Below are 23,890 nucleotides of genomic sequence, written 5' to 3'. Positions count from 1 at the left end.
AGAAAGACCAGCTACAGACCAGTTATAACACCCTGACTAAAGAGAGAGACCAGTTACAGACCAGTAGTAACACCCTGACTAAAGAGAGAGACCAGTTACAGACCAGTTACCACACCCTGACTAAAGAGAGAGACCAGCTACAGACCAGTTACAACACCCTGACTAAAGAGAGAGACCAGCTACAGACCAGTTACAACACCCTGACTAAAGAGAGAGACCAGCAACAGACCAGTTACAACACCCTGACTAAAGAGAGAGACCAGCTACAGACCAGTTATAACACCCTGACTAAAGAGAAAGACCAGCTACAGACCAGTTATAACACCCTAACTAAAGAGAGAGACCAGTTACAGACCAGTTACCACACCCTGACTAAAGAGAAAGACCAGCTACAGACCAGTTACAACACCCTGACTAAAGAGAGAGACCAGCTTCAGACCAGTTACAACACCCTGACTAAAGAGAGAGACCACTTGAAGGAAGAGCTAAACAAACAGAGCGGTGGTAAGAAACTGGAAAATGACTTGACTGTTTTGTTGTATTCCAGATCTGCTAGATTAAAATGATTCACATTTTCAAACAGTACATTTATATTTTCCAACGGGGCTATACATTTGGGTGAGTTTTTTTTCTCTAGCCTGAGTAGCCTCGTTTCACTGCCAAAAATAAAATTAAACCATCTAGTGTTCAGCGAAAAAACAATATCATGTAAAATACAGGTAGCCTAGTAAAATAATTAACATCCAATCACATTAACCATAAACCTTCACTCTTGGGCAGACATTTAGAAACAAACATGACAATTTGAAAAATAAGCCACAGTTTTTGGAGCGAGAATAAAGACGACTTTCGAGTAGTAAGACATGTATAAAAGCAACAGATACCATTAATAAGAAGGAGCTAAAAGCGTCTTATATGGTGAGCTACCGAGTGGCTAGGGCAAGCCCCATGCTATTGTGGAGGACTTCATTATTCCTGTTGCCGTGGATATGGCTGGGACAATGCTGGGGGAAAAGGCCAAAAAGACTATACAGACAATGACTTCATCAAACAACACTGTTTCACGACGCATCACTGACATGGCAGGAGATGTTTTGAAACAATTACTTCTTCGCATACAAGCCAGTGAATTATATGCGTTACAGCTGGAGGAGTCAACAGACGTGGCGGGCCTGGCACAGCTCCTGGTATATGTCCGTTACGATTATGGGGGGTCAATTAAGGAAGACATCCTCTTCTACAAACCACTGGAAACCAGGACAACAGGAGAGGATATTTTTTAAGTACTGGACAGCTTTGTGACATCAAATGGACTTTGGTGATCAAGATGTTTTGGTATCTGTACTGATGGTGCAAAAGCCATGACAGGGAGACATTGTGGAGTGGTAACGCGTGTGCAAGCAGTTGCTCCCGACGCCACTTGGGTACACTGCAGCATCCACCGAGAGGCTCCTGCTGCAAAGGGAATGCCTGACAGGTTGACAGATGTTTTGGACACTACAGTGAAAATGGTTAACTTTGTTAAAACAAGGCCCCTGAACTCTTGTGTATTTTCTGCATTATGCAATGATATGGGCAGCGACCATGTAACGCTTTTACAACACTACAGTGAAATTGGTTACATTTGTTAATGCAATGATATGGGCAGCGTACCGCTGCTTTTACAACATAACCAGAAGTGCGCTGGTTATCAAGGGGCAAAGTATTAACACGTTTTTTTTAATTCAGAGACGAATTTAAAGTTTTCTTTATTGACCATAATTTTCACTTGCCTGACCGCTTGCATAATGACGAGTTTCTCACATGACTGGCCTATCTGGGTGATGTTTTTTCTCGCCTGAATGATCTGAATCTAGGATTACAGGAACTCTCCGCAACTATATTCAATGTGCGGGACAGAATTGAGGCTATGATTAAGAAGCTGGATCTATTTTCTGTCTGCATTAACAAGGACAACACACAGGTGTTTCCAGCATTGAATGATTCTTTTGTGTGCAAATGAACTAAAGCTTATGTCAAATATGATATAGCGACGCACCTGAGTGAATTGGGTGCACAATTACGGAGGTACTTTCCCAAAAAGGACGACACAAACAACTGAATTCGTTATCCCTTTCATGCCCTGCTTCTAGTCCACTTACCGATATCTGATCAAGAGAGCCTCATTGAAATTGCAACAAGCGATTCTGTGAAAATAGAATTTAATCAGAAGCCACTGCCAGATTTTTAGATAGGGCTGCGCTCAGAATATCCTGCCTTGGCAAACCGTGCTGTTAAGACAAGAATGCCTTTTGCAACCACGTACCATGTGAGAGTGGATTCTCGGCCCTCACTAGCATGAAAACTAAATACAGGCAAAGACTGTGTGTGGAAAATGATATAAGACTGAGACTCTCTCCAATACAACCCAACATTGCAGAGTTATGTGCATCCTTTCAAGCACACCCTCCTCCTTAACTTGTGGTGAGTTATTCACAATTGTTGATGAACAAATAAGGTTTTATATGTAAGATGGCTAAATAAACAGCAAAACTATTGATTATTATTAAATGATTATTTGTGCTCTGGACCTATAGAAGCTCTTTGTCACTTCCCACGAGCCGGGTTGTGACAAAAACTCACACTCATTCTTATGTTTAATAAATGTATCGTATAGCGTGTGTGTGGCAGGCTTACAATGATGGCAAAAAACAACATTTGAGAGTGCACTGACCCTGTTTGGGAACCACTGTGCTAGATCAATCGACTGTTTCACAGTACTCCAGATATGCTAGATCCATAGACATTAAGACATAGTGATAACGCTGACGTTGTCCACTCATTTATTATGGAGAATTTCTGATGGCGGATGAAGCCAGAAGTATTTTAATTTGAAGCGTGCCATATTGCTGAATGGGGCTGAATGTCACCCAGAAAATCGCTAAGGATCACGTTGAAAGCTGCCGTAACTAGCAAAGCATCATGGTCGATGTAGTCGTTTTCATCCTGCCTGAGAGCACGTGCATGAGGGCGTGAGCCTCCTCTAAGCCTGTCGGCCCGTGATTGGTCTGTGTCAGCACGTGGTCCTGTGTGACGACAACATAGTGATCAGAATTTATCACTATTTAATTAAATATCCCGATTTGTAGAGAACTTTAAAATAATTCACCTAGGGGATCAAACTTGGTCTTAGTAAACAAATTGTTGAGCCCAAAACAGCATCTTAAAAAAATGGGGCCGTTCTAGCGATCGTAATGGATTTAGGCTTTCTAAGGCAGACCAGGGTTTTTTTGGGCACCGCTAGTTTGCTATGCAGTGGGCGACCAACAGAGCACTTGACTTCATGCTCCAGACCGGACACTGGGGGCCTGGCTTGATCCAAATAGCAGCCTAATTGTTTTCTAAAGAATATATATTTTAGGTGCGCTTGATTTTGTGTATTTTTACCAATCAGGGTTGGACGGATTACAATACAAGTCATTTAATGTAATCCATTGTATGCTGTGCCCATCCAACACAATGGATTTTTAACCTAAACGGACATGTAACGGATACAAGATAAATCTGATAATTTCATTAGTTGGATGATCAATTGTGCAATACTCTGCATGTAGACCAGAGTTTCTTAAACTATGGGTCGGGACTGAAAGTGGGCCCTGATCGTGTGGGAGGTGGGTTGCAAGTTATGAGTACATCTACACACTATTTCTTCATAATTTGGGTCATTGGAGAACAATTTAGGTCACGGGAGAAAGGTCAATTTCTAATTTGGATCTTGAGCTGAAAATGTTTAAGAACCCTTGATGTAGATTATTCAAAGAGTTGGCAAAAACACGTAGATTTGTCAGCAAAGACAGATTTATGTGTACTTAGATGGCTCTGGTCGCTTATCAGTTGATATCAGGCTTCTGCGAAGGCAGCTGGCCGTGGACGCTTATCAGTTGATACCAGGCTGCTGAGTAGGCATCTGGTTTGTCATGTGTGTCTTCCCAGTGTTTGGAAAGTAAACAGGATGGAGCTGTGTTGATTAATTAAAAATGACCTTTTGGTGTGATGGTTCATTTCTCAGTAAGTAGGGGTCAGACTTTTGTTTAAAAAAAGGTTTCTGTGGAAAGCAACCAAGGAAACCATATTTTTGGAGTTTGGGATATTTCAAACAGACTAGAGCAGATCAGTTCATGTTCAGTAAGGGGTATATTTAATCAGATCCGGTTTAGCTGACATCCACATAGCAGTTGTTTTGATAGTGTCAGAGGTGGAACTGCGTTAGAGCTGTCAAATCCACAAGCAGCTCCTGGCATTATACACTGAGTGTACAAAATATTAGGAACACCTTCCTATTATTGACTTTTGCCCCCAGAACAGCCTCACTTCAGGGCATGGACTCTACAAAGTGTCAAAAGCATTCCACAGGGATGCTGGTCCATACTGACTACAATGCACAGTTGTGTCAATTTGGCTGGATGTCCTTTGGGTGGTGGACCATTCTTGATACACACAGGAAACTGTTGAGTGTGAAAAACCCAGCAGCTTTGCGGTTCTTGACACACTCAAAACGGTGTGCCTGACACCTACTACCACCTACTACCATACCCCGTTCAAAGGCATCTTTTGTCTTACCCATTCATCCTCTGAATGGCACACATAAACAATCCATGTCTCAAGGCATAAAAATCCTTCTTTAACCTGTCTCCTCCCCTTCATCTACACTGACTGAAGTGGATTTATCAGGTGACATCAATAAGAGATCATAGCTTTCACCTGGATTCACCTGGTCAGTCTATGTCATGGAAAGAGCAAGTGTTCCTAATGTTTTGTACACTCAGTGTACCTAATGCAGACATTGCAATTGGCTGCACAGATTCGCATTAAGAGATCCCATGCAGCCTTGTTTACACGTTCGAACGCTGTAATGATTCTAATGATAGGATCTGCATTATTTATTTGAATGATTTTTCCATTCGAGCATCATTATTTCTATATAGCCGACACTTTCTCGTTCTGAACTTCTAACACAAGTGAGGTGGCTGTGGCTTCGTGACATTGGTCACAAGAGCAGCCACTCACGGCTCTAACACAGTTCCACCTCCAACACAACCAAAACATCCGCTATGCAGCTGTCTGCAGTCGCCTTAACACTTGATCTGATTGAATCTAGGTCAAAACATTTGGGGGAACTGAAAGGACAAGCTTCCAGTCCCACTGAAAGTCACCAAGGACACTGTTGTTTCTAATTGACCATGCCATTTGGGTCCTGGTTGAAAGTAGTGCACTACGTATGGGAATAAGGTGCTATTTTGTCCCTGATGTAGACAAATGTGATCGCTATCATGGGTTTGTCATGAAATAACATCTACGCTCCTGTCCCCAAGGATGGAAGAAGTTTAAGTCCAGTTGGTACTACCTCTCTACTGAGAAGAAATCCTGGACAGAGAGCAGGCAGGACTGTCTGAAGCGAGGAGCACACCTGGTGATCATTAACAGCAAAGAGGAACAGGTGAGAGGGAGTTAGTCAATTATATTTTTTGATAATTTCAACATTTTGTTTCTATTTCAACTCCTGTTTGTTTTTCACTTTATCATGTCACTATCTTTAACCAATGTTTGCAAGCCCCCCCTCCAAAATAAAATGTGAATAATCCTGACAAAAAAGTATGTTTGTATGTGATTCAAGATCTTTTCTTTGTGACTGGATATTTTCTTTGTGACAAAACAATAGGAATTTATCCATGAATGGAGTGGATGCCTGGACATCTATCTTGGTTTCCATGACACCAATACAGAGGGGGTTTGGGAGTGGATTAACGATGGCGCATTAGGCCAATCATCAGCACCTGGCACTACGTGAGTGAACTTGTTCTGGAGGATATTTTACAGTCTAATTTGTAACAAATTCCTTTTTACCGTCTGATTATCTGTGTTGGTATTGGATTACTTTTTACTGTCTGTTTCTATGTGCTTCCTTCTATAGCTAGGACTCCTGAATTGAAGGGGGAGTGGCTTCACCTCTTTTTTCTGAGTGTACATAACCAGTTTCTGAGGCTCCATCTCAGTGTGATTAATTGTATAGCTAGAGGAATCATGATATCTCCAGGAGTGATACATATCATTTGTCCTAATTTGTTGTTGTCTAGTACTGTCTTTTCCCTAGCTAGGGCCATCTACTTTAAGCACTTGGTGCGTGAACTGCTGACTGCTCATAACTTCCAGATGATTGTTGACCCGTCAACCAGGATTAAGGGGCAGGGCAATTTGGGACTGTTGTTGTTTTGGTAATCAGTGGCTGTATTGGAGGGGGTGGTTCCTCCTCTCCTAGGCAGTCAGAAATAAGTACCGGGAGGTGTGCTCTTCACCTTTGAAAGGCAATTAGCATTTAGTGTTAGTACTTCAGTCTCCCCTGTTTCCTCAGCAGCAGCTGTCATGTCAGTGGTGGTCTCGTTGCCAAAACTAAGATGGTCGTCGAAACAAAGGTGGTTCTGCCGAGTTGTTCTGCAGAGATGTTCAAGGAAGGCTCCACACCACTCTCTCACTTGAGTGTCTTACCTAGTTCTTTTCTGATGATCTCATTTTGCTCTTTTGTAGATTTGGCAACTATTAGTGTGTTCTATACCTGTTCGCTCTTCTCCCTGTAGGCTTTACAGACACTCCCCACCCTTTGACTACAACCCTTCTAATTTAGTGTACCATGCACGCACAACCCATGTGGAATTCCTGGTTTTCCAATCTGCGGTCAAGTACGCAGAGTTCATCTCAGCCTATGCTGCTTTTCAGTCACTTGACCTTTTGGCTCTGACGGAGACATGGATCACCCCAGAGAACACTGCTACTCCAACTGCTCTCTCTTCATCTGACTACGTGTTCTCTCATAGTTTGAGAGCATCTGGTCGTTGTGGTGAGTTACTTGGCTCTGTCATATCCTCACATGGTCTCTCCTATCATTGCTATCATTGCTATGTAGACGACACACAATTAATCTTCTCCTTTCCCCCTTCTGATAACCAGGTGGCAAATCGCATCTCTGCATGTCTGGCAGACATATCAGTGTGGATGACGGATCACCACCTCAAGCTGAACCCCGGCAAGACGGAGCTGCTCTTCCTCCCGGGGAAGGACTGCCCGTTCCATGATCTCGCCATCACGGTTGACAACTCCATTGTGTCCTCCTCCCAGAGTGCTAAGAACCTTGGCGTGACCCTGGACAAAACCCTGTCGTTCTCCACTAACATCAAGGCGGTTACCCGATCCTGTAGGTTCATGCTCTAAAACATTCGCAGAGTACGACCCTGCCTCACACAGGAAGCGGCGCAGGTCCTAATCCAGGCACTTGTCATCTCCCGTCTGGATTACTGCAACTCGCTTTTGGCTGGGCTCCCTGCCTGTGCCATTAAACCCCTACAACTCATCCAGAACGCAGCAGCCCGTCTGGTGTTCAACCTTCCCAAGTTCTCTCACGTCACCCCGCTCCTCCGCTCTCTCCACTGGCTTCCAGTTGAAGCTCGCATCCGCTACAAGACCATGGTGCTTGCCTACGGAGCTGTGAGGGGAACGGCACCTCCGTACCTTCAGGCTCTGATCAGGCCCTACACCCAAACAAGGGCACTGCGTTCATCCACCTCTGGCCTGCTCACCTCCCTACCTCTGAGGAAGCACAGTTCCCGCTCAGCCCAGTCAAAACTGTTCGCTGCTCTGGCACCCCAATGGTGGAACAAGCTCCATCACAACACCAGGACAGCGGAGTCAATCACCACCTTCCGGAGACACCTGAAACCCCACCTCTTTAAGGAATACCTAGGATAGCATAAAGTAATCCTTCTAACCCCCCCCTAAAAGATTTAGATGCACTATTGTAAAGTGGTTGTTCCACTGGATATCATAAGGTGAATGCACCAATTTGTAAGTCGCTCTGGATAAGAGCGTCTGCTAAATGACTTAAATGTGATGGCAAAAGGACTACTCAGTTCTCCTAACTGGAGATTTTCTCTTGTCTCCCTCTCTCACCTGTCCATCTCCTCATTTCAATTTCATGTTGTCACTGTCAATTGTCCACTTGAGCATAACATTGTTGTTATCTATCGCCCACCAGGTGCCCTTAGAGAGTTACTCAATGAGCTTGACACCTTAAAGCTAATTTACTGACAATGGGTCACCGCTCTTCGCACTTGGCGACTTAGACCTCCTGACGTCTGCCTTTGATTCATTTCTTTCCTTCATTTCTGATTCGTTTTCTCTCCTTGCCTCTTTTGACCTCACCTTTCCCCAGTCCACTCCCACTCACAAGGCAGGCAATACGCTTGACCTCATCTTTACTAGAGGCTGTTCACCTCCTAATCTCACTGCAACCCCCTCCAGGTCTCTGTTCTCCTACTAATCTCACTGTAACCCCCCTCCAGGTCTCTGCTCTCCTACTAATCTCACTGTAACCCTCCTCCAGGTCTCTGCTCTCCTACTAATCTCACTGTAACCCTCCTCCAGGTCTCTGATCTCCTCCTAATCTCACTGTAACCCCCTCCAGGTCTCTGATCTCCTACTAATCTCACTGTAACCCTCCTCCAGGTCTCTGATCTCCTCCTAATCTCACTGTAACCCTCCTCCAGGTCTCTGATCTCCTCCTAATCTCACTGTAACCCCCTCCAGGTCTCTGATCTCCTACTAATCTCACTGTAACCCTCCTCCAGGTCTCTGATCTCCTCCTAATCTCACTGTAACCCTCCTCCAGGTCTCTGATCTCCTCCTAATCTCACTGTAACCCCCTCCAGGTCTCTGTTCTCCTACTAATCTCACTGCAACCCCCTCCAGGTCTCTGTTCTCCTCCTAATCTCACTGTAACCCCCTCCAGGTCTCTGTTCTCCTACTATCTCACTGCAACCCCCTCCAGGTCTCTGATCACTACTTTCTTCCTTTTCTGTCTCCCTCACCTCCATCCCTAACCACTCAGCCCCTATCTAGATGGCCCATGCGCCGTCGCAATCTTCACTCTTTCTCTCTCCCCGCTACTCTCTCCTCTTCTATCCTATCATCTCTCCCTTCTGCTAAATCCTTCTCCCTCCTGTCTCCCGATTCTGGCTTTTTGACCCTACTCTCAACCCTTTCCACATCCTATGACTCGCACTGTCCCCTTTCCTCCCGGCCGGCTCGGCCCTCCCCTCCTGCCCCGTGGCTGTGACTCATTGCGAGCTTACAGAACAGGGCTGTGGGCAGCTGAGTGAAAAAGGAGGAAAATGTAACTTCCACCCGACAACCTGCCCACCATCCCCTCCTCCCTTCTCCAGACCATCTCTGGAGACCTTCTCTCCTCCCTCATCCCTGACCACTGTCTGCGTCTCCTCTGACTTCAAAATGTCCCGATCCGATCCCCTCAAGGAACCAACACTCGACTCCTCTGACATCAAAAACTACAGACCGGTATCCTTTTTTTATTTTCTGTTCAAAAGACTTGAGCGTGCGTCTCTGACCAGCTCTTTCCCAACCCGAGCACTCAGTTCTCCCACCTCTGGTTTCTTGGCCCACCTTTACGGAAGCCCAGTCCAATCTCTTCCCCCTGAAGCTAGGACAACAGAGTCCCTGCCAATCTTCCAAAAAACATCTGAAAGCCGACCTCTTCAGAAAGTAGCTTAAATCATCCCACATAACACCCCCATCACACCCCCCCAAAAAGCCTTTCATGAACTAACACTCACACTTTACTTTTTAACCCATTACTAACTCTGACTTTGCTGATAGCTACTTTACTGAGGAAAAATGTACTTACTATGACTGTGATATGTGGTTGTCCCACCTTGTCATCTTAAGATGAATGCACCAACGGTAAGTCTCTCTGGGTAAGAGCGTCTGCTAAATGACTAAAATGTAAATGTCATATGTATGTGTTGGATGTCTTTTTACCTTCTGTTTCCCTGTGGTGTTCCAGGTGACTTTTTACCGTCTGATTATCTGTGTTGTTCCATGTGACTTTTTACCGTCTGATTATCTGTGTTGTTCCATGTGACTTTTTACCGTCTGATTATCTGTGTTGTTCCAGGTTACTTTTTACCGTCTATCTGTGCTGTAGCCTGTTTGATTGATTTTTTAATCACTTTTTGCCGTCCTATTTGTTGTCTTGTTTATAGGTATTGGAGGGATGGGGAACCAAATGATGCACATCAGGGTGAAGACTGCGCTCATATCTCAAAGAAGGTATCAGACCCACTAAAGAGTTGGAACGACGTACCATGCACAACGACTTCCCACTGGATGTGTGAGAAGACACCGTCCACATTGTAACTATGTGTTTTGAAACATGAGACATTTTGATGATCTGTTTTAGATTTTTGTGTTAAGCTCATTCTTGTGAAAATTTGGCAAAGTGATTGGGGAAAACAACCATAGGTAACTTGACCCTTATCTTAGCATGGTGGGCTAACACAGCCTGCTCTTGCACATATGACCCGGGTTCAAAACCCAGCCGGCGACATCATTTAGTCACATTGGATATTCAAATGAGAATTTTAGGCTGTTTATGTTTTTATTTTGTAATGAAATCCCAACATTATATTATCAGAAACTGTTATGGAGTTAAGTGGACTGGCGAAGCAGCTTAAGGAATAGAAATCCTGATGTATTAGCAAAGAAACGTAACAGCTTATTATTTAACAGTACAAAGTCAGTATAGACCATGTATGCTGTACTGGTAATATAATATGTTAGTATAGACCATGTATGCTGTACTGGTAATATAATATGTAAGTATAGACCATGTATACTGTACTGGTAATATAATAGGTCAGTATAGACCATGTATGCTGTACTGGTAATATAATATGTTAGTATAGACCATGTATGTTGTACGGGTAATATAATATGTTAGTATAGACCATGTATGCTGTACGGGTAATATAATAGGTCAGAATAGACCATGTATGCTGTACTGGTAATATAATAGGTCAGTATAGACCATGTATGCTGTACTGGTAATATAATAGGTCACTATAGACCATGTATGCTGTACTGGTAATATAATATGTTAGTATAGACCATGTATGTTGTACTGGTAATATAATATGTTAGTATAGACCATGTATGCTGTACGGGTAATATAATAGGTCAGAATAGACCATGTATGCTGTACTGGTAATATAATAGGTCAGTATAGACCATGTATGCTGTACTGGTAATATAATAGGTCACTATAGACCATGTATGCTGTACTGGTAATATAATATGTTAGTATAGACCATGTATGCTGTACTGGTAATATAATAGGTCAGTATAGACCATGTATGCTGTACTGGTAATATAATAGGTCAGTATAGACCATGTATGCTGTACTGGTAATATAATAGGTCAGTATAGACCATGTATGCTGTACTGGTAATATAATAGGTTAGTATAGACCATGTATGCTGTACTGGTAATATAGTAGGTCAGTATAGACCATGTACGCTGTACTGGTAATAATAGTGCAAAAGCCTTAGTGTATCGGTGTGTAGAAAATCCTTGATACTTTGTCTGGACTATTGTCGCCACCTAGCGAAATAGATTGGAGCTTCAATCTTCAGTTCCTCCTTCCATAGCTCTGGTCCAGAGCGTTAGGGCGCATTCCCCTTCTATCTTACGCTTTGAACACAGTGACTGAAGTTTGCGTTTTGGTAACCCAGAAGTACATTCATTTCCAATAGAACGCTGCGTTTGTCTTGCACGATTGCGTTGCAGAGGCTGTTGCAATACGTTGGATTTATCGAAGGTATGCGTAAACGGGTTGACAGAAATGGTAGCAGAAGGTGAATGTTGAACTTTTGTTGCGCACATATCTAGATGACGCAGCATACTATTTTGCGCTAATTACAGTCGGTGTGTTCAAAGCGTTATTGTAGAAGTGAAACGCGCACTAACGCCCTGGACCAGAGCTAGGCCTATGACTATCAACTACTATGGAAAAAAGTGATTAATCGATTAATGTGGAGGTGGAAGAATAAAATGAAATATGTTCTACAATATGCTGCCAATATCCCTATAAATAGAATGCCAAACGTATGATATTAATAATAAACATTTAAATAAAAAGACAATATCCAAATGTAAGTCAATATCCTAAATTTGGCATACTATTTCTAGGGCTAGGCTACCACTGCTACCACAGACGCACTAATGTTTTTTAATGTTATGCTGCATTGATAACCAAGTGGGAAGGTGGTATTTACCACATACGACTGGGAAAAATGCACTTTTATGCCCCTTCAACTTGTAATTACTAGTGGGAAATATCTGAGCTTCAACTTCTCACACATGTTGAACTCTGATGTCACCTACTAAGGACCTCGATAAGAGCATTTTTGGCAGTTAAATTTAACAACAAAACATTATTTATAAAAAACCATCTATCAATATTTTTTGAACACTTAGTTTACACTTGGGGTCCCAAGTGACGCAGCGGTCTAAGGCACTGCATCTCAGTGCTAGAGGCGTAACTACAGACACCGTTTCAAATCCAGGCTGTATCACAACCGGCCGTGATTGGGAGCCCCATAGGGCGGTGCACAATTGGCCCAGCGTCGTCCGGGTTTGGCCGGTGTAGGCTGTCATTGTAAATAAGAATTTGTTCTTAACTAACTTGCCTAGTCAAATGAAGGTTAAACAAATAGCTAGCAGCTTGTTGGCCATTATCTTATCGGCATTTATCAATGAGGTCAAAGCATGTGAATACATCCACCTGGTAATTACTAGGGCTGTGCCGACATGGCCATACTCGTATTCGTAATATTATCTGTAAATTGACAGTTGACAGTCGGATCGGATGATACTCGTGCTTGTAAAAAACGTCAATGTTTTAACATGCCTAAGTAGATGTTGGCAAATACCTTTCTCCCTGCACGTTTATAGACCAAACAACCTGCAGATTAGGAGTTGCGGAGGGGTGTGTGTTTGACCTGTGTCTGTGTCCTCAACTTGCAGTGGACAGACCATTTTGCTATCAGTCAGAATGCGCGTTTCATCTTTTTTTTCCCTACCCTCGCCCGTTTGTTAGATATTACGCACATTGATAGCTTGATAGCAAACGTCCTTGCCATGTGAATTATCATAGCAGCAGGCTAAAGTGAACGATCACACCGAAACAGAAGTGAAAGTGATCGGGTGAAATTATGAAGCAAGTGGACATAGAAATACAGCTTCACTCTATCCAATCAGAACAGCAGGATCAATATATAGCCCGCCCTTCTCTTTACAGACAGGCAAACTAGCCAGTTGAGCTATTTAGACGATGTAGCAGCGACTGACTGAGATGAGAAAAATGCGTGCTGGCACACGAAAATGTATATATTTTTTCGATCACGAATAATACAAAAAATACTCTAATCATAATCGTATCAAGAAAATTGCTCATATTCTTTACGCCACTCGCGCTCCTTAGTGGTGTAGTGGTCTAAGACACTGCATCTCAGTACCTGGTTCGAATCCAGGCTGCATCACATCCGGCTGGGAGTCTCATAGGGTGGCGCACAATTGGGCCACCGTCGTCCGGGTTTGGTCGGGGTAGTCCGTCATTGTAAATAATAATTAGTTCTTATTTGAATTTTTCTTATTTGTAGAATTTGTTCTTAACTGACTTGCCTATGTTAAATAAAAAAATACTAATTTGTATGCCTACTCGGCACACAGTATTAACGACACCACCTTCCCACTTGGTTATGAATGCAGCATAAGTTGACAGAGAAATGCTGCGTTCATAACAAAGTGGGAAGGTGCTAAGTACCAGTTGTGAAGTCGTAATACACGTTGGATGCATTCACATGCTTTGAACTCATTGAGAAACTGCAATTGGCTAAAAGCCAAAAAACTGCATTAACCATGCTTGTAAACGAATTATAATGTTACAAAACGATATTCATAGATTGCTTTTTATTGTTGCATTTAACTGCCGAAAATGCTGTTCTGGAGGTCATTTTCTTAGTATGTGACGTCAGAGGTCAGCATATGGGAGAAGTCTGAGCTCAGGGATGATAGACGAGTTTTCCTCTGGTAATTACCAGTTGGAGGGGACGTTCAAGAGGAATTATTCCAAGTCGTACATGGCAAATACTACCTTTCCACTTGGTTATGAACGTAGCATTAGGCTACAACTTCTGTCACTGCAGAGCGTGCCACTGTTCAATGAGGTCGGTGAGGAAATATTAGGGTGAAAGGTTAGGCAACGTTATAACTCCAACGCCAGTAACAAAGCCCACAGTTCCCTTCCGGACACTGCGACAGATCGGCTACTATATCCAATCCTGAGATCCACCGACAAGCCAACTTTCCCCAGCAGACGTGGGCGAGCCTGAACTGAAACAGCAGACGCGCAAGCACGGACCAAACGGTAAAGTAAACAGAAATATCCACACTTTCTACCCTAATATTCAGTGTTTGTCTAGTACTGATGTTTATCGAATTTACAAGTTCCGCGTTTAGGAGACGTTGGCCTACACTCGTTCAGTCGATTTCGCGGTGGGGAATGTGGCCACCGCGTAATTATGCGTTTACTAACGGATTTCGTACGAGTGTGGATTCGCTTTAGCTAAAAGTAAGACTAGTCCCATTCCGTTATCTGGCTGCTTGGATGAGATGCTTACCAGCACGCATGTAGCTTACGGTAGGGTTCCTCAGCTCCTCGCCTTTTTGTTGTTGTTATTGCTGAAGTAGGTCTATTCCGCATGTTGACGCCTGAGAAACATTGAACTAACAACACATTAATCAGTTTAACATTAAGCATAAAGGCTAGCACAGAATAGCTTGGTCGTCTGTTTCAAACCAAGAATTCAACTTCAACCACAGACAACGACTATAGGAATAGGAGTTGGTTGCATGTTGGCTACAGTTGGCATACAAACAGATCTGGGACCAGCCTTGGGTTGAATTGTCTTGTCTGAACACGTGCATATATTGCATTCCATAAAAGCCCATTCATCACAACTATATTTCATTCTGAACGGCTGCTTTAGTTCATTGCTGGGGTGTCATTTCTCTGTATGAAGTGGACATTCGAGATGCATTCGAGATCAAAGTCCTTACAGCCGCCTATATAGTAACCCATAGCAACACTGTTGCAAAGTAGCTGAAATGAAGCTTTCTGAAATCCACAGTGGCAGTGCTTAGATGTCTATTCCATTCAATTACCAAATTATTTAATAGAAAACATAGATGACAATAGTTCATACGCTTTACACAGTGAAATATAGCTTGGTAAGGAATGTACTCGATGTACACGGGCTCCCAAGTGGTGCAGTGGTCTAAGGCACTGCATCTCAGTACAAGAGGTGTCACTACAGACACCCTGGTTTGAATCCAGGCTGTATCACATCAGGCTGTGATTGGGAGCCCCATAGGGCGCCGCACAATTGGCCTCGTGTTGTCCGGGGTAGGCCGTCATTGTAAATAAGAATTTGTTCTTAACTGACTTGCCTAGTTAAATAAATAAATAAAATGTAGAGTCTGAAGACTAGGATAGCTGGACATACTTCTTCAGTTTTATTAGGGGCGCAACTTTCACTGGGGACGGGAGCATGAAGAAATTTCAATTTTGTCCCCCCCAGTTTTATCATTGGAATGTGATACAAAACAAGGCAAATGTGTGCTTTAGGACCATGCGGACGCCTCCGAGCGGTCGGGTAGGCTGTTAATAATATATTTATTGTTATGCCCCCCCACTTCAAAAAACCAAAGTTGCGCCCCTGAGTTTTATGCTGCAGTAATCAGCATATTCAGGTAATGAAGTAGAATCATTTGAATTACAAGAATAATACTTTATTGTCCATTATATTGCAGTAGAGAATGAAAATGTATTTTTGCTCCCAACCCAAAGTAGCTTAATCTGTTTTTATGTCATAACAATAGTTTTCATGACCTGCCCTGAGTAAACATGGCTAAACAATAGTTTTCATGACCTGCCCTGAGAAAACATTGGTACAAAGTCGTTTTCATGACCTGCCCTGAGTAAACATAGCTGTGATAGGATTTATTAGCATATGCACAAAGGAATGCAAATATTTACCCTGTGATTTCAACCCAAGGCACACAACACATGTTCTACATCTCCCTCTGTCTCTCTCATACACTCAGACCTCTGTCTCCTCCTCCTCTTCCCTCCAGCCAGTCTCTACAGATCTACTGTCTTAGACCTGAGGAGCAGAGCACCATGGTTGTGTCCAAGGCCTGGACGTTACGCCAGCACTTCCAGGGTTTCCCCAAGGCTAGTGACTTCCATCTGAGGGAGGAGACGCTGCCGCAGCCCAAGAATGGACAGGTGAGGATAGGATAGGATAGGATAGACTTTGAAGGGCAATTCCACAATTTTCCAACCTTATCTTCATCATATGCAGCACAATACCAGTGTCTACATATGTGGAAATGCTGCATTTCTATGTTTTGTAGAAAAAATATATAACTTTAAAAAGGTTCTTCTTGATGACATCATCAAAAGTTAAAACATTTTAAAAACAGTGTTTTTCCAACACTGAGATTTGCAGTGACACGGGGAGCAAGAAATCACTGTTTTAATTCTACCCTGTGACGTCACAGAATACTTTTTGAGGACCTTCTTCTCTTTTTAACCACGGATCACAGAAACACACTATTTTCACATGTAGACACTGGATTGGTGCTGGAGATAAAGAATATGAAGTTGAAAAGTGGCGGAATTGCCCTTTAATGCCCCAGAGGGGAAAATGGTCTTGGACACGTACTGAAGCCCTACCGGGAACTTCACACAAAATGAACACGTTCCTTTTGCAATTCTAACATGTTCCATGGCATGTGAAATGACTTGATAACCTGTGGTTAATACATTTGTACTAGAAACAGGTTATCTGGGCCAAAACGGGGTGGGACTAATCAGAATTTTTCCAACAAATAACAAGTGTTTTCTTTGCAAAACGGTGTCCACTAATGAATACACCCCTTAACAAATGACACATTTTTGTAGCAAAATATTTTCAGTTGCAAAATGTTTCGCTACGGTGTGTACTAATGAATAGACCACTGTTCAGGTGCTGTTGGAGGCTGTGTTCCTCAGTGTGGACCCTTACATGAGACCCTACAGCCAGACGATGATGAAGGAGGGAGACGTGATGATTGGATCACAAGTTGCCAAGTAAGGGTACATTATGGGGGAGGGAGGCGAGCATGTGGATGCAAACACATTATAGACTGACTGACACTCGTGTTGACACACTACAGACTGACTGACACTCATGTTGACACACTACAGACTGACTGACACTCATGTTGACACACTACAGACTGACTGACACTCATGCTCTCTCTCTCTCTCTCTCTCTCTCTCCTCTCTCTCTCTCTCTCTTCCCCCCCCCCCCCCCCCCCCCCCCCCCCCAGGGTGATCCAGAGTTATAACCCCAGCTTCCCAGTCGGCTGCCATGTGGTCAGTGATTGTGGATGGAGGAGTCACTGGGTGTGTGATGGGGCAGAGCTGACCCCTGTGCTGCCAGACTGGCCCCAGGACATCCCCCTTTCCCTGGCCCTGGGGGCCATCGGCATGCCTGGGTAGGATGGATGGATCTCGATAGATAGATAGATAGATAGATAGAGAGATGGATATGCAGACTGCCCTGTGTGGTTGAGAGGTGTGTGATACAGTAGTGGTTATAATAGTGCTGATGGTGATGATGATGATATCTCTCTAGTCTGACAGCTCTGTATGGACTAGAGGAGGTGTGGGATATACATTAGTGGTTATAATAGTGCTGATGGTGATGATGACGATGATGATGATATCTCTCTAGTCTGACAGCTCTGTATGGACTAGAGGAGGTGTGTGAGATAAAGAAGGGGGAGACTCTTCTGGTGAACGCTGCAGCAGGAGCCGTGGGCTCAGTGGTGGGACAGATCGCCAAGATCAAGGTACAACATTCCCCCAACGTTTCCAGAGCGTTCCCACAACGTCTCCAGTGTTAGTTACTTCCTGAAGATGAGGACAAGTTGTGTTCTACATTCCATGTGTCTCTGTGTGTTACCAGTGACTTTCATAATGTATAGTGTGTGTGTGTGTGTGTCCGTCCTCAGGGCTGCAGAGTGGTGGGCTGTGCGGGGACAGATACCAAGGTGTCCTATCTAAAGGAGCTGGGTTTTGACCAGGTCTTCAACTACAAGACTGTCACCTCTCTGGAGGAATCACTCAGGGAGGCCGCACCACACGGATACGACTGCTACTTTGAGAACGTGAGGTCGCTGCACCACTCGCACACACGCATTCTTTGTGTGTGTGGACATGTGTGTGTGTGTGTGTGTATGTGTGTGTGTGTATCAAAGCTCAATCTCTCTCTCTCTCTCTAGGTTGGTGGGAAGTTCTCCAGTGTAGTGATGCCTCAGATGAGAGAGTATGGCAGAATAGCTGTGTGTGGAAGCATCTCCATGTACAACGACACCACACCACAGACAGGTATACTGTCCACACCACAGACGGGTATACTGTCCACACCACAGACGGGTATACTGTCCACACCACAGACGGGTATACTGTCCACACCACAGACGGGTATTCTGTCCACACCACAGACGGGTATACTGTCCACACCACAGACGGGTATACTGTCCACACCACAGACGTGTATACTGTCCACACCACAGACGGGAATACTGTCCACACCACAGACGGGAATACTGTCCACACCACAGACGGGAATACTGTCCACACCACAGACGGGTATACTGTCCACACCACAGACGGGTATACTGTCCACACCACAGACGGGTATACTGTCCACACCACAGACGGGTATACTGTCCACACCACAGACGGGTATACTGTCCACACCACAGACGGGTATACTGTCCACACCACAGACGGGTATACTGTCCACACCACAGACGGGTATACTGTCCACACCACAGACGGGTATACTGTCCACACCACAGACGGGTATACTGTCCACACCACAGACGGGTATACTGTCCACACCACAGACAGGTATACTGCACCATAGAGTACAACAACACTACACCACAGACAGGTATTTGTTTATATGCCAGGGCTGTTAGTTCACTCCCATATGATCTACTGTATCTGTGTCACTGAATCCATAGAAATTTTTATGTTAATATTTGGCTACTGTATGTGTATATTTTAGGGCCGTATGTACACACCTACATGATCTTCAAACAGCTGAGGATGGAGGGCTTCCTGTGTGCTCGCTGGAAACACAAACACCAGCAGTCACTGAGGAGGCTGATGGCCTGGATGACTGAGGTACAGAGAGAGGGTTCTACTAGGGTTCTATTGCTAGTATTCTATTATTAGTGTTCAATCACCAGTGTTCCATTACCAGTGTTCTTATATGAGTGTTCTATTACTAGTGTTCCATCACCGGTGTTCCATCACCGGTGTTCCGTTACCAGTGTTCCGTTACCAGTGTTCCGTTACCAGTGTTCCATTACCAGTGCTCCATTACCAGTGCTCCATTACCAGTGCTCCATTACCAGTGCTCCATTACCAGTGTTCCATTACCAGTGTTCCATTACCAGTGTTCCATTACCAGTGTTCTTATTTGAGTGTTCTATTACTAGTGTTCCATCACCAGTGTTCCATTACCAGTGTTCTTATATGAGTGTTCTATTACTAGTGTTCCATCACCAGTGTTCTGTTACCAGTGTTCTGTTACCAGTGTTCCATCACCAGTGTTCCATCACCAGTGTTCTATTAGCAATGTTCTATTACCAGTGTTCTGTTACCTGTGTTCTGGTACTAGTGACAATATTGGCCTGGTTAACTGAGATATAGGGTTCCATTACCAGTGTTCTGCTACCAGTGTTCTGCTACCAGTGTTTCATTACCAGTGTTTCATTACCAGTGTTTCATTACCAGTGTTTCATTACCAGTGTTTCATTACCAGTGTTTCATTACCAGTGTTCTGCTACCAGTGTTTCATTACCAGTGTTTCATTACCAGTGTTTCATTACCAGTGTTCTGCTACCAGTGTTTCATTACCAGTGTTCTGCTACCAGTGTTTCATTACCAGTGTTTCATTACCAGTGTTTCATTACCAGTGTTTCATTACCAGTGTTCTGCTACCAGTGTTCTGCTACCAGTGTTTCATTACCAGTGTTTCATTACCAGTGTTTCATTACCAGTGTTCTGCTACCAGTGTTTCATTACCAGTGTTCTGCTACCAGTGTTCTGCTACCAGTGTTCTGCTACCAGTGTTTCATTACCAGTGTTTCATTACCAGTGTTCTGCTACCAGTGTTCTGCTACCAGTGTTTCATTACCAGTGTTTCATTACCAGTGTTTCATTACCAGTGTTTCATTACCAGTGTTCTGCTACCAGTGTTTCATTACCAGTGTTCTGCTACCAGTGTTCTGCTACCAGTGTTCAGGACGTTCAGGATACAATAGAAACCCATCCAGTAAAGATTCCTTCTGAAGGTAGTTTTATGTGAATCCAGGAAAACAGTTCTTAAACACTGTGTAAGCTTGATGGTGGTGAGGATGAATATGACGGCGGTGATGAGGATGATGGTGATGACGTCTGCTAAATGACTTAAATGTAAATAACAGTGATGATGATGCTGATGATGAGAAGGAGGAGAAGGAGAATAAAATGTTTGTGTTGGTCCTTCAGGGCAAGCTGAGATGCAATGAACACATCACCAGTGGTTTCAACAACATGCCTGCTGCCTTCATGGGCATGCTACAGGGAGACAACATCGGCAAGGCTGTGGTCAAGGTGTGATGACATCACAATCAACATTACACTCCTCCAGAACATCTGGCTAAAGCATTCCAGAACTCTCAACTACATACACTCCAGGTTCTAGAACCAGAATCTGTTTCTACTTAACATTCCAGAATCCTTCCTGAATACCACACTCTAGTGTTCTGTTCCATGTTTATTCATAGACACGGTCAACAGACAGCAAGACAGGATTACGTGCAGGGTAATTCAACAGACAGCTAGACAGGTTTAGGTCCAGTGTAATTCAACACACAGCTAGACAGGTTTTGGTCCAGTGTAATTCAACAGACAGCTAGACAGGTTTTGGTCCAGTGTAATTCAACAGACAGCTAGACAGGTTTTGGTCCAGTGTAATTAAACTGACAGCTAGACAGGTTTTGGTCCAGTGTAATTCAACACACAGCTAGACATGTTTAGGTCCAGTGTAATTCAACAGACAGCTAGACAGGTTTATGTCCAGTGTAATTCAACAGACAGCTAGACAGGTTTTGGTACAGTGTAATTCAACACACTGCTAGACAGGTTTTGGTCCAGTGTAATTCAACACACAGCTAGACAGGTTTTGGTACAGTGTAATTCAACACACAGCTAGACAGGTTTTGGTCCAGTGTAATTAAACACACAGCTAGACAGGTTTTGGTACAGTGTAATTCAACAGACAGCTAGACAGGTTTAGGTCCAGTGTAATTCAACAGACAGCTAGACAGGTTTTGGTCCAGTGTAATTCAACAGACAGCTAGACAGGTTTAGGTCCAGTGTAATTCAACAGACAGATTGACAGGTTTTGGTCCAGTGTAATTCAACACACAGCTAGACAGGTTTTGGTACAGTGTAATTCAACACACAGCTAGACAGGTTTTGGTACAGTGTAATTCAACAGACATCTAGACAGGTTTTGGTACAGTGTAATTCAACACACAGCTAGACAGGTTTTGGTACAGTGTAATTCAACAGACATCTAGACAGGTTTTGGTACAGTGTAATTAAACACACAGCTAGACAGGTTTAGGTCCAGTATAATTCAACACACAGCTAGACAGGTTTTGGTACAGTGTAATTCAACAGACATCTAGACAGGTTTTGGTACAGTGTAATTAAACACACAGCTAGACAGGTTTTGGTCCAGTGTAATGCTAGTAACTAAATAAACGTGTCTTCACAATACAATGTTTATATTACATCCAGCCTACTGATCATTACTTTTTCTACACCAATAACATAAGATTTGACTAATTACCAGACAGTCCCCACAACCTGGTTTATACTGACCTTATCCCAACACCTAGCAACCTCATAACCTGGTCTATACTGAGTTTATACTGTAGTGACCTTAACCCAACTCCTAGCAATCTCATAACCTGGTCTATACTGAGTTTATACTGTAGTGACCTTAACCCAACACCCAACACCCTCATGACCTGGTCTATACTGAGTTTATACTGTAGTGACCTTAACCCAACACCTAGCAACCTCATAACCTGGTCTATACTGAGTTTATACTGTAGTGACCTTAACCCAACACCTAGCAACCTAGCAACCTCAACCTGGTCTATACTGAGTTAATACTGTAGTGACCTTAACCCAACACCTAGCAACCTCATAACCTGGTCTATACTGAGTTTATACTGTAGTGACCTTAACCCAACACCTAGCAACCTCATAACCTGGTCTATACTGAGTTTATACTGTAGTGACCTTAACCCAACACCTAGCAACCTCATAACCTGGTCTATACTGAGTTTATACTGTAGTGGCCTTAACCCAACGCCTAGCAACCTCATAACCTGGTCTATACTGAGTTTATACTGTAGTGACCTTAACCCAACAACTAGCAACCTCATAACCTGGTCTATACTGAGTTAATACTGTAGTGACCTTAACCCAACGCCTAGCAACCTCATAACCTGGTCTATACTAAGTTTATACTGTAGTGACCTTAACCCAACACCTAGCAATCTCATCAAGGGTTTCATGTCTCTTGGTGTAACGACTGAGGTGTTGGGTTGACAGTCGCTGGATGAGGGACTAGACCCCAAATTCACTACAGTACATTACATGGGGCGGCAGGTAGCCTAGTGGTTAGAGCGTTGGGCCAATAACCGAAAGGTTGCTGGATAGAATCCCTGAGCTGACATGGTAAACATCTGTCGTTTTGCCCCTGAACAAGGCAGTTAACCCACTGTTACCTAGACTGTCATTGTAAATAAGAATTTGTTCTTAACTGACTGGCTTAGTTAAATTAACATAATGGTATGCATGTATACTTCACTGCTAATATAACACCTGATCATTTCTACTGTATGTTTAGTGCACTGGAGTCCATAATAATTTCTGATATAATGTTGTCAGTTTAATTACAAATAAAAACTAAAACTGCTTAAAACCTCACATGGATATCCAATACATCTCCAAGAGATAGTCTTAATAAAGCGTCAATCAGGGATTCCAACAGCAAAGCGACCAGTCACCCTGTCACTTGGACAATCCCAGACTTCCCCTTCTTTAACCATGGAGCCATAACCACTACAACTAGTGTTCAACATGGATGTGCGTCTGGTTCTCACAGACCCAGTTGATTGTGCGTCTGGTTCTCACAGACCCCGTTGATTGTGCGTCTGGTTCTCACAGACCCCGTTGATTGTGCGTCTGGTTCTCACAGACCCAGTTGATTGTGTGTCTGGTTCTCACAGACCCAGTTGATTGTGTGTCTGGTTCTCACAGACCCAGTTGATTTTCATAATGCTCCCTACATTGTTCCAGCTCGTCAATGGATCTGATGACCTTTGGGTGACCATAACACAGTCCTCCATGCCAAAGAAGTTATTTGGTTTGTTGTTCTTCCTACACCTGTAGTGAAAACAAAGAATCAGCTGTAAAAATCATTCAGTATAATAAAAATGTAAAAAATATTCACGTATAAGCATTAATATTCATAAACAGTGTACATGCTGTTAATACTTTATTTTCTTATTTGTTAACATTAATGAAGCACTTCTAAACAAAACATCCTAAGCATTTCTAACATATTAATTTATAAACCATTTATAATGGCCTATTCATGAGAGTTGTAAAGTGTAAGCAAATCATGTGGTTGAACAAGACAGAGAACCAGGTGTTCCACTCTCTGGGTAGTAAGGGGCTCAGGCACTCCAGAATCTCCAACAGACCTGCATACAATCACCCACACAACCAACACACAATAAAACCAGTCGTTCT

At 43.4% G+C, this 23,890-nt stretch overlaps 1 protein-coding gene and 2 long non-coding RNA genes across 8 annotated transcripts; 2 read left to right on the top strand and 1 right to left on the bottom strand.

Annotated features, from left to right (window-relative positions):
- The first annotated feature begins 359 nt into the window (after positions 1-359).
- LOC115189935 (uncharacterized) lies at positions 360-11,949 on the top strand. 2 transcript variants are annotated; one of them, XR_003877061.1, is made up of 5 exons: positions 360-504; positions 5,352-5,476; positions 5,699-5,823; positions 10,086-10,617; positions 10,738-11,949. It is a non-coding gene; the product is annotated as an uncharacterized LOC115189935 (long non-coding RNA). The 2 variants fall into 2 exon arrangements; XR_003877060.1 differs by having other exon boundaries at positions 10,086-11,949.
- A 1,986-nt stretch (positions 11,950-13,935) lies between these two features.
- On the top strand, positions 13,936-21,849 carry LOC115191651 (prostaglandin reductase 1). 4 transcript variants are annotated; one of them, XR_003877748.1, is made up of 10 exons: positions 13,936-14,308; positions 16,078-16,231; positions 16,974-17,077; positions 17,320-17,487; positions 17,727-17,844; positions 18,007-18,162; positions 18,277-18,382; positions 19,071-19,189; positions 20,561-21,418; positions 21,456-21,849. XR_003877748.1 is itself a non-coding variant. In XM_029749456.1 (9 exons), the coding sequence occupies exons 2-9, from the start codon at positions 16,124-16,126 to the stop codon at positions 20,669-20,671; spliced, it is 990 nt and encodes a 329-aa protein (XP_029605316.1). In that variant the 5' UTR covers positions 13,936-14,308; positions 16,078-16,123; the 3' UTR covers positions 20,672-21,849. The 4 variants fall into 4 exon arrangements, 1 of the variants encoding a protein (XP_029605316.1); XR_003877749.1 differs by having other exon boundaries at positions 20,561-21,603; positions 21,789-21,849; XR_003877747.1 differs by having other exon boundaries at positions 20,561-21,677; positions 21,789-21,849.
- A 6-nt stretch (positions 21,850-21,855) lies between these two features.
- On the bottom strand, positions 21,856-22,786 carry LOC115191652 (uncharacterized). Of its 2 annotated transcripts, none has more exons than XR_003877751.1 (3): positions 22,511-22,786; positions 22,093-22,204; positions 21,856-21,972 (listed from the first exon to the last, which is right to left on the bottom strand). It is a non-coding gene; the product is annotated as an uncharacterized LOC115191652 (long non-coding RNA). The 2 variants fall into 2 exon arrangements; XR_003877750.1 differs by having other exon boundaries at positions 21,859-21,972; positions 22,571-22,589.
- Positions 22,787-23,890: the final 1,104 nt, after the last annotated feature.

The sequence above is a fragment of the Salmo trutta genome, chromosome 4 (genome assembly GCF_901001165.1).
Source record: "Salmo trutta chromosome 4, fSalTru1.1, whole genome shotgun sequence".
Classification (NCBI taxonomy): domain Eukaryota; kingdom Metazoa; phylum Chordata; class Actinopteri; order Salmoniformes; family Salmonidae; genus Salmo; species Salmo trutta.
Note: the sequence above shows the minus strand (reverse complement) of the source record. Positions and strands in the feature narration are given on the sequence as shown.

Bases quoted from the DNA above. Each gene is read 5' to 3' on its own strand.
- LOC115191651 (XM_029749456.1), top strand. From the start codon at position 16,124: ATGGTTGTGTCCAAGGCCTGGACGTTACGCCAGCACTTCCAGGGTTTC. The intron at 17,078-17,319 runs GTAAGGGTACAT...CCCCCCCCCCAG, and splicing joins ATTGGATCACAAGTTGCCAA to GGTGATCCAGAGTTATAACC. The intron at 19,190-20,560 runs GTACAGAGAGAG...TTGGTCCTTCAG, and splicing joins TGATGGCCTGGATGACTGAG to GGCAAGCTGAGATGCAATGA.